This window comes from Oncorhynchus mykiss, chromosome 18 (genome assembly GCF_057628025.1).
Source record: "Oncorhynchus mykiss isolate SJ-2025 chromosome 18, ASM5762802v1, whole genome shotgun sequence".
Lineage (NCBI taxonomy): Eukaryota > Metazoa > Chordata > Actinopteri > Salmoniformes > Salmonidae > Oncorhynchus > Oncorhynchus mykiss.
In genome coordinates this window covers 79,626,115-79,641,114 of record NC_143039.1, presented here as the reverse complement: position 1 = coordinate 79,641,114, position 15,000 = coordinate 79,626,115, and the positions used below count along the sequence as shown (strand labels likewise).

Below are 15,000 nucleotides of genomic sequence, written 5' to 3'. Positions count from 1 at the left end.
CCTTGATGACAGCGTTGGAGACTCTTGGCATTCTCTCAACCAGCTTCACGAGGTAGTCACCTGTAAATCATTGCAATTAACTGGTGTGCCTTCTTAATAAAAGTGAATTAGTGGAATGTCTTTCCTTCTTAATGCAGGGTACACAGAAAGTAGCCCTATTTGGTAAAATACCAAGTCCCTATTATGGCAAGAACAACTCAATTAGGCAAAGAGAAACGACAGTCCATCATTACTTTAAGACATGAAGGTCAGTCAATCTGGAAAATTTCAAGAACTTTACATGAAAGTTTCTTCAAGTGCAGTTGCAAAAACCATCAAGAGCTATGATGAAACTGGCTCTCATAAGGACCGTCACAGGAAAGGAAGACCCAGAGTTACCTGCTACAGAGGATACGTTCATTAGAGTTACCAGCCTCAGAAATTGCAAACCAAATAAATTCTTCACAGAGTTCAAGTAACAGACACATCTCAGTATCTACTGGTCAGAGGAGCCTTCATGGTCAAATTGCTGCAAAGAAACCACTACTAAAGGACAGCAATAAGAAGATGAGACTTGCTTGGGCTAACAAACACAAGCAATGGACATTAGACCAGTGGACATTGGTCTGATGAGTCCAAAATTGAGATTTTTGGTTCCAACCGCCGTGTCATTGTGAGATGCGGTGTGGGTGAACGGATGATCCCTGCATGTGAAGTTCCCTCCGTGAAGCATGGAGGAGGGGGTGTTATGGTTGGGGGGAGCTTTGCTGGTGACACTGTCTGTGATTCCGTCAAGGAACTTTTTAAAGACAGTTGGAAAAGCATTCCAGGTGAAGCTGGTTGAGAGAATGCCAAGAGTGTGCAAAGCTGTCATCAAGTCAAAGGGAAGCTATTTGATGAATCTTAAAAATAAAATATATTTTGATTTGTTTAACAAATTTGTTTTTTGGTTACTACATGATTCCATGTGTGTTATTTCATAGTGTTGATGTCTTCACTGTTATTCTACAATGTAGAAAATAGTACAAAATAAAGAAAACCCTTTGAATGTTCTTTATCGTTTGACCGTTACTGTACATACATCAACAACAGTCAGATCTATATCTGTATATCTATATATATCATTATTTAATCTATTATTCAATCTATTATTCATTTTGCTCGAGACGAATGTATTTAAAAAAAAAATATTGTACTTATAAAGTTACTCAATCAATACAATTGTTCACAAAAAAGATGTTGTTAGGGTGACTTTGATATCAATATTTTATGTTTTCTAACACTAATTTATATAAAAAAAATGTTGGTATGTTACCTATAGAGATATTATTGTTTTTTTTTGGGGGGGGGGGTGGTGTTTGTGTCTGACCCCATGATGCAGGTGTTGGTACATTACCTATGCAGATGGGTTTTTGTTTGTTCCAGGAGGGCTTGCTGTCTGACCCCATGATGCAGGTCAAAGTGGGGTCTCCCTCCAGAGTATATCCACTATCACAGTAGTAGGTGGTGGTTGAACCCAGCTTCAAGTCAGCTCCAACCCTGGTACCGTTCCTCACCACCCCCGGCTCAAAGCATGACTCTCTAGGGTTCTCTGAGAGAGAGAGAGAGAGAGAGGGAGAGAGAGAGAGAGAGAGAGAGAGAGAGAGAGAGAGAGAGAGAGAGAGAGAGGGAGACAGAGAGAGACAGAGACAGAGAGAGAGAGACAGAGACAGAGAGAGAGACAGAGAGAGAGAGACAGAGAGAGAGAGACAGAGAGAGACACAGAGAGAGAGAGAGAGAGAGAGAGAGAGAGAGAGAGAGAGAGAGAGAGAGAGAGAGAGAGAGCCAGAGAGAGCCAGAGAGAGACAGAGAGAGAGAGAGACAGAGAGAGAGAGACAACAAGTGTGTGGTTAAAATTGGCAAAAAACACACACATTTCTTCACACAGGGTCGTGGTGTTAGACAGGGATGCAGCTTAAGCCCCACCCTCTTCAACATATATATCAACGAATTGGAGCGGGCATGGTTGGTTCTCAGTGGATGTGGAGAGAGAGACAAGGTGGTAGATGTCTAACTATATGGTTCTCAGTGGATGTGGAGAGAGAGACAAGGTGGTAGATGTCTAGCTATATGGTTCTCAGTGAATGGAGAGAGAGACAGGGTGGTAGATGTCTAGCTATATGGTTCTCAGTGAATGGAGAGAGAGAGACAGGGTGGTAGATGTCTAGCTATATGGTTGGTTCTCAGTGGATGTGGAGAGAGAGACAGGGTGGTAATGTCTAACTATATGGTTCTCTGTGAATGGAGAGAGAGACAGGATGGCAATGTCTATGGTTCTCAGTGAATGTGGAGAGAGAGACAGGGTGGTAATGTCTAACTATATGGTTCTCAGTGAATGGAGAGAGAGACAGGATGGCAATGTCTATGGTTCTCAGTGAATGGAGAGAGAGACAGGATGGCAATGTCTATGGTTCTCAGTGAATGTGGAGAGAGAGACAGGGTGGTAATGTCTATGGTTCTCAGTGAATGGAGAGAGAGACAGGGTGGCAATGTCTATGGTTCTCTGTGAATGGAGAGAGAGACAGGGTGGTAATGTCTATGGTTCTCAGTGAATGGAGAGAGAGACAGGGTGGTAATGTCTATGGTTCTCTGTGAATGGAGAGAGAGACAGGGTGGTAATGTCTATGGTTCTCAGTGAATGGAGAGAGAGACAGGGTGGTAATGTCTATGGTTCTCAGTGAATGGAGAGAGAGACAGGGTGGTAATGTCTATGGTTCTCAGTGAATGGAGAGAGAGACAGGGTGGTAATGTCTATGGTTCTCAGTGAATGGAGAGAGAGAGACAGGGTGGTAATGTCTATGGTTCTCAGTGAATGGAGAGAGAGAGACAGGGTGGTAATGTCTATGGTTCTCAGTGAATGGAGAGAGAGAGACAATGGTCGAGTACATTTGTTAATCAGACTTCAGTATCAGGCTGAAGACCCCAATATAATACTAACAAAAAAGACAGAAAAAAATACAATCCCGCAAGAAACTAGAGAAGAAATGAAACAGGAAATATGAAGGATTATCTAGCCTCAGAAACTAACGTTGGCTGGTGTGGGAACTGAAGACAGATTGTGTGATTTGATTCCTTCAATTTGTTTTTGGTTCATTTATTTTCTGTATGTGTCTCCATTCCTTCCATCTCTCATCCCACCCTCCTCCTCTCCCTCCTCTCCCTCATCTCCCTCATCTCCCTCCTCTCCCTCATCTCCCTCCTCTTCCTCCTCCTCTCCCTCATCTCCCTCCTCTCCCTCATATCCCTCCTCTCCCTCCTCCTGTCCCTCCTCTCCCTCATCTCCCTCCTCTCCCTCCTCCTCTCCCTCCTCTCCCTCCTCTCCCTCCTCCTCTCCCTCCTCTCCCTCATCTCCCTCCTCTCCCTCCTCCTCTCCCTCCTCTCCCTCCTTTCCCTCATCTCCCTCCTCTCCCTCATCTCCCTCCTCTCCCTCCTCCTCTCCCTCATCTCCCTCCTCTCCCTCATATCCCTCCTCTCACTCATCTCCCTCCTCTCCCTCCTCTCCCTCCTCCTCTCCCTCCTCCTCTCCCTCATCTCCCTCCTCTCCCTCCTCTCCCTCATCTCCCTCCTCTCCCTCCTCATCTCCCTCCTCTCCCTCCTCCTCTCCCTCCTCTCCCTCCTCCTCTCCCTCATCTCCCTCCTCTCCCTCATCTCCCTCCTCTCCCTCCTCCTCTCCCTCCTCTCCCTCATCTCCTTCCTCTCCCTCCTCCTCTCCCTCATCTCCCTCATCTCCCTCCTCTCCCTCCTCTCCCTCTACCATTGACAGTACCCTCTCATCTTTGGCTGAAAGAGGTAGGGAGGCAAATGAACATGATCCCTCCACCTCTCCTTCCCTCTGTAACTGGTAAAGACAGACAGACAGACAGACAGACAGACAGACAGACAGACAGACAGACAGACAGACAGACAGACAGGTAAAGGACGTAATTGAGGCATATGTCTAGCTCAAGGTCTGCTGACTACACACAACTGTCCTTCTCAGCACTCAGCCAGTACTTCTGTGTGTGTTTGAGTGTGTGCCTGCGTCTGTGTGTTTGTGTGTGTGTAGCAGACTGTACAATGCTCCTAGCTAGAGCCCTGAACCACAGATCAATCAACACAGAGAAACGCCCCGCTCCATTTAGCTCTAACATCACACATCAGACTTAATATTAACCTCCTAGTGGAATGTAGATCTAACGACCTCACCTCGAGAAAACACAAGACAAAATGCCGTGTTCGATTTGTACAAATAATGACCACAGACAGACTGGTCAGTGTTTACACGTGCACTCCTAAACATTGAACACACGTCAGGTCAATTCAAAGTTGTTGTGGTGTGTTGCAAATGGGCCGTCTTGTTACGGTTGGTAATGTTGTTGTTTGAGGTGTAAGGTGAAGGGTTGCATATTCTCCATGCAGATGGAGTTCTGTTAGCCAGGTGGCTTCCCTCTCCATGCAGATGGAGTTCTGTTAGTCAGGTGGCTTCCCTCTCCATGCAGATGGAGTTCTGTTAGTCAGGTGGCTTCCCTGTCCATGCAGATGGATTTCTGTTAGTCAGGCGGCTTCCCTGTCCATGCAGATGGATTTCTGTTAGTCAGGCGGCTTCCCTGTCCATGCAGATGGATTTCTGTTAGTCAGGCGGCTTCCCTCTCAATGCAGATAGAGTTCTGTTAGTCAGGTGGCTTCCCTCTCCATGCAGATGGAGTTCTGTTAGTCAGGTGGCTTCCCTCTCCATGCAGATGGAGTTCTGTTAGTCAGGCGGCTTCCCTCTCCATGCAGATGGAGTTCTGTTAGTCAGGTGGCTTCCCTGTCCATGCAGATGGATTTCTGTTAGTCAGGCGGCTTCCCTCTCCATGCAGATAGAGTTCTGTTAGTCAGGTGGCTTCCCTCTACATGTAGATGGATTTCTGTTAGTCAGGTGGCTTCCCTGTCCATGCAGATGGATTTTTGTTAGTCAGGTGGCTTCCCTGTCCATGCAGATGGAGTTCTGTTAGTCAGGCGGCTTCCCTCTCCATGCAGATGGAGTTCTGTTAGCCAGGTGGCTTCCCTCTCCATGCAGATAGAGTTCTGTTAGTCAGGTGGCTTCCCTCTTCATGCAGATGGAGTTCTGTTAGCCATGTGGCTTCCCTCTCCATGCAGATAGATTTCTGTTAGTCAGGTGGCTTCCCTCTCCATGTAGATGGAGTTCTGTTAGTCAGGTGGCTTCCCTGTCCATGCAGATGGATTTCTGTTAGTCAGGTGGCTTCCCTGTCCATGCAGATGGAGTTCTGTTAGTCAGGTGGCTTCCCTGTCCATGCAGATGGATTTCTGTTAGTCAGGTGGCTTCCCTCTCCATGCAGATGGAGTTCTGTTAGTCAGGTGGCTTCCCTCTTCATGCAGATGGAGTTCTGTTAGTCAGGTGGCTTCCCTGTCCATGCAGATGGAGTTCTGTTAGTCAGGCGGCTTCCCTGTCCATGCAGATGGATTTCTGTTAGTCAGGCGGCTTCCCTCTCCATGCAGATGGAGTTCTGTTAGCCAGGTGGCTTCCCTCTCCATGCAGATGGAGTTCTGTTAGTCATGTGACTTCCCTCTTCATGCGGATGGAATTATGTTAGTCAGGTGGCTTCCCTCTCCATTCAGATGGAGTTCTGTTAGTCATGTGACTTCCCTCTTCATGCAGATGGAGTTCTGTTAGTCAGGTGACTTCCCTCTTCATTCAGATGGAGTTCTGTTAGTCAGGTGGCTTCCCTCTTCATGCAGATGGAGTTCTGTTAGTCATGTGACTTCCCTCTTCATGCGGATGGAATTCTGTTAGTCAGGTGGTTTCCCTCTCCATGCAGATGGAGTTCTGTTTGTCAGGTGGCTTCCCTCTTCATGCAGATGGAGTTCTGTTAGTCAGGTGGCTTCCCTCTTCATGCAGATGGAGTTCTGTTAGTCAGGTGGCTTCCCTCTTCATGCAGATGGAGTTCTGTTAGTCATGTGACTTCCCTCTTCATGCGGATGGAATTCTGTTAGTCAGGTGGTTTCCCTCTCCATGCAGATGGAGTTCTGTTTGTCAGGTGGCTTCCCTCTTCATGCAGATGGAGTTCTGTTAGTCAGGTGGCTTCCCTCTTCATGCAGATGGAGTTCTGTTAGTCAGGTGGCTTCCCTCTTCATGCAGATGGAGTTCTGTTAGCCAAGGCCTGAGCTGCCGAGGAGACAGGACAATGACCCTGAGCCGCCGAGTAGACAGCACAATGACCCTGAGCTGCCGAGGAGACAGGACAATGACCCTGAGCTGCCGAGGAGACAGCACAATGACCCTGAGCTGCCGAGGAGACAGCACAATGACCCTGAGCTGCCGAGGAGACAGGACAATGACCCTGAGCGGCCGAGGAGACAGCACAATGACCCTGAGCTGCCGAGGAGACAGCACAATGACCCTGAGCTGCCGAGGAGACAGGACAATGACCCTGAGCCGCCGAGTAGACAGGACAATGACCCTGAGCCGCCGAGTAGACAGCACAATGACCCTGAGCTGCCGAGGAGACAGGACAATGACCCTGAGCTGCCGAGGAGACAGCACAATGACGCTGAGCTGCCGAGGAGACAGGACAATGACCCTGAGCTGCCGAGGAGACATCACAATGACCCTGAGCTGCTGAGGAGACAGGACAATGACCCTGAGCTGCCGAGGAGACAGGACAATGACCCTGATCTGCCGAGGAGACATCACAATGACCCTGAGCTGCCGAGGACACAGCACAATGACCCTGAGATGCCGAGGAGACAGGAGAATGACCCTGTGCTGCCGAGGAGACAGGAGAATGACCCTGAGCTGCCGAGGAGACAGGACAATGACCCTGAGCGGCCGAGGAGACAGCACAATGACCCTGAGCTGCCGAGGAGACAGCACAATGACCCTGAGCTGCCGAGGAGACAGGACAATGACCCTGAGCCGCCGAGTAGACAGGACAATGACCCTGAGCCGCCGAGTAGACAGCACAATGACCCTGAGCTGCCGAGGAGACAGGACAATGACCCTGAGCTGCCGAGGAGACAGCACAATGACGCTGAGCTGCCGAGGAGACAGGACAATGACCCTGAGCTGCCGAGGAGACATCACAATGACCCTGAGCTGCTGAGGAGACAGGACAATGACCCTGAGCTGCCGAGGAGACAGGACAATGACCCTGATCTGCCGAGGAGACATCACAATGACCCTGAGCTGCCGAGGACACAGCACAATGACCCTGAGATGCCGAGGAGACAGGAGAATGACCCTGTGCTGCCGAGGAGACAGGAGAATGACCCTGAGCTGCCGAGGAGACAGGACAATGACCCTGAGCTGCCGAGGAGACAGGAGAATGACCCTGAGCTGCCGAGGAGACAGCACAATGACCCTGAGCTGCCGAGGAGACAGGAGAATGACCCTGAGATGCCGAGGAGACAGGACAATGACCCTGAGCTGCCGAGGAGACAGCATAATGACCCTGAGCTGCCGAGGAGACAGGAGAATGACCCTGAGCTGCCGAGGAGACAGGACAATGACCCTGAGCTGCCGAGGAGACAGGACAATGACCCTGAGCTGCCGAGGAGACAGGAGAATGACCCTGAGCTACCGAGGAGACAGCACAATGACCCTGAGCTGCCGAGGAGACAGGACAATGACCCTGAGCTGCCAAGGAGACAGGACAATGACCCTGAACTGCCGAGGAGACAGGAGAATGACCCTGAGCTGCCGAGGAGACAGCACAATGACCCTGAGCTGCCGAGGAGACAGCACAATGACCCTGAGCTGCCGAGGAAAGCCACCGATGACAACTTGGGCTACACACTCACAGTCTCCTTTGAGGACGTACTCTGTAAGTCTATCAAGCGTGTTAACCCTCGCAAGGCTTCCGGCCCAGATGGCATCCATATCCGTGCCCTCAGAGCGTGGTCAGACCAGCTGGCTGTTTTGTTCTCTGACATTTTCGATCTCTCCCTAGTTCAGGACACTATACCCACCTGCTTCAAGATCACGTGGTTGTAACATGAATCATTTGGTTGTTATTCCATTGGTTACCTTCAAGGCAGATGACCCCAGGGGCACACTCATTGACTATGACACTTTTAAATGTTAGAGCAATCACCAGTAAAAACCTTTCTTCTGAATGACCTCATTACTGAGCTCAATGTTGATTGCATGTTTCTCATTGAAACCTGGCTGTCATCAGACTGCAGTGCTCTTCTTGAAGCCTCCCCCCACGGACTACAGCTTTTCATACTCTTATCAGAAAAGGGATAAAGGGTGGGGAACAGCCTCTATTTTAACTGATGCTCTCAGTTGTAAGGACATTCCATTTGTCAACTTGGGGTCTGCTGAGCATCATGCTATACTGTTTAAATGTTAGCCACCCAAAGCACTGCCCCACTTTCTTTACTGATTTCTCTGAACTATGATCTATTGTTCTTGAGAACTATGATCATTGTGTTGGGTGATGTTAAAATTCATGTTGAAATAGAGACTGACTCCAAGGGCATTGAATTTAGGAATCTTTTGAGCTCTATGGACATTATCCAACATGTTACTGGGCCCACCTATAACCACAGCCATACTCTGGACCTGGTTATTACCAAGGGGTTTTCTACCTGGCCCTCCCATAACCACAGTCATACTCTGGACCTGGTTATTACCAAGGGGCTTTCTACTGGGCCCACCCATAACCACAGCCATACTCTGGACCTGGTTATTACCAAGGGGCTTTCTACTGGGCCCAGCCATAACCACAGACATACACTGGACCTGGTTATTACCAAGGGGCTTTCTATTGGACCTGGTTATTACCAAGGGGCTTTCTACTGGACCTGGTTATTGCCAAGGGGCTTTCCATTGGACATGGTTATTACCAAGGGGCTTTCTATTGGACCTGGTTATTACCAAGGGGCTTTCCATTGGGCCTGGTTATTACCAAGAGGCTTTCTATTGGACCTGGTTATTACCAAGGGGCTTTCAACTGGTACTGGTTATTACCAAGGGGCTTCCTCTTGACCTGGTTATTACCAAGGGGCTTTTTACTGGGCCCACCCATAACCACAGCCATGTTCTGGACCTGGTTATTACCAAGGGGCTTTCCACTGGGCCCACCCATAACCACAGCAATACTCTGGACATGGCTATTACCAAGGGGCTTTCTCTGGGCCTGGTTATTAACAAGGGGCTTTCTACTGGGCCCAGCCATAACCACAGCCTTACACTGGACCTGGTTATTACCAAGGGGCTTTCTATTGGACCTGGTTATTACCAAGGGTCTTTCTACTGGACCTGGTTATTGCCAAGGGGCTTTCTATTGGACATGGTTATTACCAAGGGGCTTTCTATTGGACCTGGTTATTACCAAGGGACTTTCTATTGGGCCTGGTTATTACCAAGGGGCTTTCTATTGGACCTGGTTATTACCAAGGGGCTTTCAACTGGTACTGGTTATTCCCAAGGGGCTTTCTCTGGGCCTGGTTATTACCAAGGGGCTTTCTACTGGTTCTGGTTATTACAAAGGGGCTTTCTATTGACAGATCATCTATAGTTGATGTTGCTTTATCTTATCACCACTGTGTATTTTAACTACCTTGTTGCCCTTAGCTCAGGGTAATCCTGAACACATTATTAAGAAACACTATCTGACCTCTGACGTTTCTACAGATTTTATTGAGTGTCTGACCAATACTCCACCACCTATTCTGCCTTCGTCTTGTGATGATTTAGTTGATAACTTTAACTATCCCAAAGCCTAGGACCAAGAGGCATGGAGAGACAGCCTTTTAAAACCTCTTAAGGTATAGGGGGCATCATTTTCACTTTTGGATAAATAGCGTAACTAATTTCTACTTCTGCTACTGCTACTCATACCAGGAATAAATTATATGCATATCATTAGTAGATGTGGATAGAAAACACGCTGAAGTTTCTAAAACTGTTTCAATCATGTCTGTGACCTATAACAGAACTTATGTAGCAGGCAAAACCCCGAGGACTAACTGTTCAGATTTTCTTTCTTTTTTGCCTCTGATCGTTCCCTCTGTTGTCTTTGCCAATGGATATTTGATAGGGACCATTTTACAGTTCCTACCACTTCCACTGGATGTCACCAGTCTTTGGAATTTGGTTGAGGTTACTAATTTGTGCAACGAAGAAGAAGCACATCCTGGAACAAGGTTACCCTATTGAGAGTTGCGCAATACGTAAAAATGAGCATGGTTTGTTTTTACTTGCTGTATAGAATACAGATTTCCCAGTCTTCAATTTGATAGATTATTAACGTTTAAAAAGACCTAAAGGTGTATTGCAAAAGTAGTTTGAAATATTTTGGCAAAGTTTATAGGCAACTTTTGAAATGTTTTGTAGTGACGTTGTGTTTTTGTAAGCTGTTTTTTTCTGGATCAAATGCGTCAAATAAATGGAAATTTTGGATATATATGGACGGAATTATTCGAACAAAAGGACCATTTGTGATGTTTATGGGACATATTGGAGTGCCAACAAAAGAAGCTCGTCAAAGGTAATGCATGTTTTATATTTTATTTCAGCGTTTTGTGTAGCGCCTGCAGGTTTGAAATATGCTACCCTCTTTATTGACATAGTGCTATCATCAGATAATAGCTTCTTAATGCTTTCGCCGAAAAGCTTTTAAAATCTGACATGTTCCTGTCAAGTTCCTTGGTGTCCACATCTCAGAGAAGCAGAAATGGTCTAACCACATGGACACCGTAGTGAAGAAGGCAAGACAGCAACTCTTCAAACTCTGCCGATGCTGAATAAATCTGGCCTGTCCCCGAGGGCCCTCACAGTGTCCTACAGGAGCCCCATCGAGAGCAAACTGTCGGGCTGCATCACTGCCTGGTTCACACTGCCTGGTCCACACTGCCTGGTGCATCACTGCCTGGTCCATACTGCCTGGTCCACACTGCCTGGTGCATCACTGCCTGGTCTACACTGCCTGGTGCATCACTGCCTGGTCCACACTGCCTGGTCCACACTGCCTGGTGCATCACTGTCTGGTGCATCACTGCCTGGTCCACACTGCCTGGTCCACACTGCCTGGTGCATCACTGCCTGGTGCATCACTGCCTGGTGCATCACTGCCTGGTGAATCACTGCCTGGTCCACATTGCCTGGTCCACACTGCCTGGTGCACACTGCCTGGTGCATCACTGCCTGGTCCACACTGCCTGGTGCATCACTGCCTGGTCCACACTGCCTGGTGTATCACTGCCTGGTCCACACTGCCTGGTGCATCACTGCCTGGTCCACACTGCCTGGTGCATCACTGCCTGGTCCACACTGCCTGGTCCACACTGCCTGGTGCATCACTGCCTGGTCCACACTACCTGGTCCACACTGCCTGGCCCACACTGCCTGGTCCACACTACCTGGTCCACACTGCCTGGTGCATCACTGCCTGGTGCATCACTGCCTGGTGCATCACTGCCTGGTCCACACTGCCTGGTCCACACTGCCTGGTGCATCACTGCCTGGTGCATCACTGCCTGGTGCATCACTGCCTGGTGCATCATTGCCTGGTGCATCACTGCCTGGTGCATCACTGCCTGGTGCATCACTGCCTGGTCCACACTGCCTGGTGCACACTGCCTGGTGCATCACTGCCTGGTCCACACTGCCTGGTGCATCACTGCCTGGTGCATCACAGCCTGGTCCACACTGCCTGGTGCATCAATGCCTGGTCCACACTGCCTGGTCCACACTGCCTGGTGCATCACTGCCTGGTCCACACTGCCTGGTCCACACTGCCTGGTGCATCACTGCCTGGTCCACACTGCCTGGTGCATCACTGCCTGGTGCATCACTGCCTGGTCCACAATGCCTGGTCCACACTGCCTGGTGCATCACTGCCTGGTCCACACTGCCTGGTGCATCACTGCCTGGTCCACACTGCCTGGTCCACACTGCCTGGTGCATCACTGCCTGGTGCATCACTGCCTGGTCCACAATGCCTGGTCCACACTGCCTGGTGCATCACAGCCTGGTGCATCACTGCCTGGTCCACAATGCCTGGTCCACAATGCCTGGTCCACACTGCCTGGTGCATCACTGCCTGGTGCATCACTGCCTGGTCCACAATGCCTGGTCCACACTGCCTGGTGCATCACAGCCTGGTGCACACTGCCTGCCCTACAGGACACTTACAAAACCAGGAAGATCACCAGGGAACCCAGCCAACAGAGCCACGCCCTCTTCTCCCCGCATCGATCACTCAGATCTGGACAATACAAGAGCATCATGGCAAAAAACTGGACGACAGTTTATATCCTCAGACCATCAGGCTGCTGAATAGCCACCACTAGTCAGCTACCAAGCGCAACTGCTCCTATGGACCCCCCCCAACTGACTTTTACTTTTCCCCCACCCCAACGACATTCACCATTGTTGATCATGAACAAAACATGTAAAGTGTTGGTCCAATTTTTCATGAGCTGAAATAAAATATCCCAGAAATGTTTTACACACACAAAGAGCTTATTTCGGTAAAATGTTGTGCAAAAAATGTGTTTCCATCCCTGCTAGTGAGCATTTCTCATTGGCCAAGACAATCCATCCACCTGACAGGTGTGGCATATCAAGAAGCTGATTAAACAGCATGATCATTACACAGGTGCACCTTGTGCTGGGGACAATAAAAGGTCATTCTAAAATGTGTAGTTTTGTCACACAACATAATGCTACAGACACTGAGGGGGCGTTCAACTGTCTGACTGCAGGAGTCCCAGAGAACGTAACATTCATTTCCTCCAACATTATCTTAGAGAATTTGGCAGTACGTCCAACCGGCCTCACAACCAAACAGGCCCAGGACCTCCAAATCCGACTTCTTCACCGGCGGGATCGTCTGAGACCAGTCACCCGACAGCTGATGAAACTGTAGGTTTACACAAATGAAGAATTTCTGCACAAACTGTCAGAAACCGTGTCAGGGAAGCTGACACGTGCTCGTCTTCCTCACCAGGGAAGCTCATCAGCGTGCTCGTCTTCCTCACCAGGGAAGCTCATCAGCGTGCTCGTCTTCCTCACCAGGGAAGCTCATCCGCGTGCTCGTCTTCCTCAAAAGGGAAGCTCATCCGCGTGCTCGTCTTCCTCACCAGGGAAGCTCATCCGCGTGCTCGTCGTCCTCACCAGGGAAGCTCATCCGCGTGCTCGTCTTCCTCACCAGGGAAGCTCATCCGCGTGCTCGTCGTCCTCACCAGGGAAGCTCATCCGCGTGCTCGTCTTCCTCACCAGGGAAGCTCATCCGCGTGCTCGTCGTCCTCACCAGGGAAGCTCATCCGCGTGCTCGTCGTCCTCACCAGGGAAGCTCATCCGCGTGCTCGTCGTCCTCACCAGGGAAGCTCATCCGCGTGCTCGTCTTCCTCACCAGGGAAGCTCATCCGCGTGCTCGTCTTCCTCACCAGGGAAGCTCATCCGCGTGCTCGTCTTCCTCACCAGGGAAGCTCATCCGCGTGCTCGTCGTCCTCACCAGGGAAGCTCATCCGCGTGCTCGTCGTCCTCACCAGGGAAGCTCATCCGCGTGCTCGTCTTCCTCACCAGGGAAGCTCATCCGCGTGCTCGTCGTCCTCACCAGGGAAGCTCATCCGCGTGCTCGTCGTCCTCACCAGGGAAGCTCATCCGCGTGCTCGTCGTCCTCACCAGGGAAGCTCATCCGCGTGCTCGTCGTCCTCACCAGGGAAGCTCATCCGCGTGCTCGTCTTCCTCACCAGGGAAGCTCATCCGCGTGCTCGTCTTCCTCACCAGGGAAGCTCATCCGCGTGCTCGTCTTCCTCACCAGGGAAGCTCATCCGCGTGCTTGTCTTCCTCACCAGGGAAGCTCATCCGCGTGCTCGTCGTCCTCACCAGGGTTTTGACCTGACTGCAGTGCGGCGTCATAACCCACTTCGGCGGCCATGCTGAAAGCGTGTTCTTCACGGATTAATACTGGTTTCAACTGTACCGGGCAGATGGCAGACAGCGTGTATGGAGTCATGTGGGTGAGTGGTTTGCTGATGTTAACGTTGTGAACAGAGTGCCCCATAGTGGCAGTGGGATTATGTTACGGGCAGGCATAAGCTACGGACAATGAACATAACTACATTTTATCTACGACAATTTCCTACCCTCTCCTCTCATTTCCTCTCCTCCCCTCTCCTCTCATTTCCTACCCTTTCCAATCATTTCCTCTCCTTTCCTCTCCTCTCATTTCCTACCCTCTCCTCTCATTTCCTACCCTCTCATTTCCTACCCTCTCATTTCCTACCCTCTCCTCTCATTTCCTACCCTCTCCTCTCGTTTCCTCTTTTCCTTTCCTCTACTCTCATCCTCCATTACACAAACTCTGTTTATAATATACTACAGCGAAACATACTGTACTACCCCAAACTTGTGTTTGCCATTACCCAAAACTGAATGTTGACTTATAGTATAGGCTAATATTGTCCTTTCATCTCTCCTTTCCTTTCATCTCTCCTTTCCTTTCATCTCTCCTTTCCTTTCATCTCTCCTTTCCTTTCATCTCTCCTTTCATCTCACCTTTCCTTTCATCTCTCCTTTCATCTCTCCTTTCCTTTCATCTCTCCTTTCCTTTCATCTCTCCTTTCCTTTCATCTCTCCTTTCCTCTCGGCTCCCCTTTCCTTTCATCTCTCCTTTCATCTCTCCTTTCTTTCATCTCTCCTTTCCTTTCATCTCTCATTTCCTTTCATCTCTCCTTTCTTTCATCTCTCCTTTCCTTTCATCTCTCCTTTCATCTCTCCTTTCCTCTCATCTCTCCTTTCCTTTCATCTCTCCTTTCATCTCTCCTTTCCTTCCATCTCTCCTTTCCTTTCATCTCTCCTTTCCTTTCATCTCTCCTTTCCTTTCATCTCTCCGTTCCTTTCATCTCTCCTTCCTTTCATCTCTCCTTCCTTTCATCTCTCCTTTCCTTTCATCTCTCCTTTCCTTTCATCTCTCCTTTCCTTTCATCTCTCCTTTCCTCTCATCTCTCCATTCCTCTCATCTCTCCTTTCCTTTCATCTCTCCTTTC

General features: G+C 49.4%; 1 protein-coding gene across 1 annotated transcript in view; it reads right to left on the bottom strand.

Annotated features, from left to right (window-relative positions):
- The window catches only part of LOC110518582 (CUB and sushi domain-containing protein 2), a 552,259-nt gene that overhangs the window by 231,682 nt on the left and 305,577 nt on the right, over positions 1 to 15,000 (bottom strand). Inside the window, 1 exon segment of the mRNA XM_036953653.2 lies at positions 1,376 to 1,570. Within this exon segment, the coding sequence (XP_036809548.2) occupies positions 1,376 to 1,570 (195 nt within the window).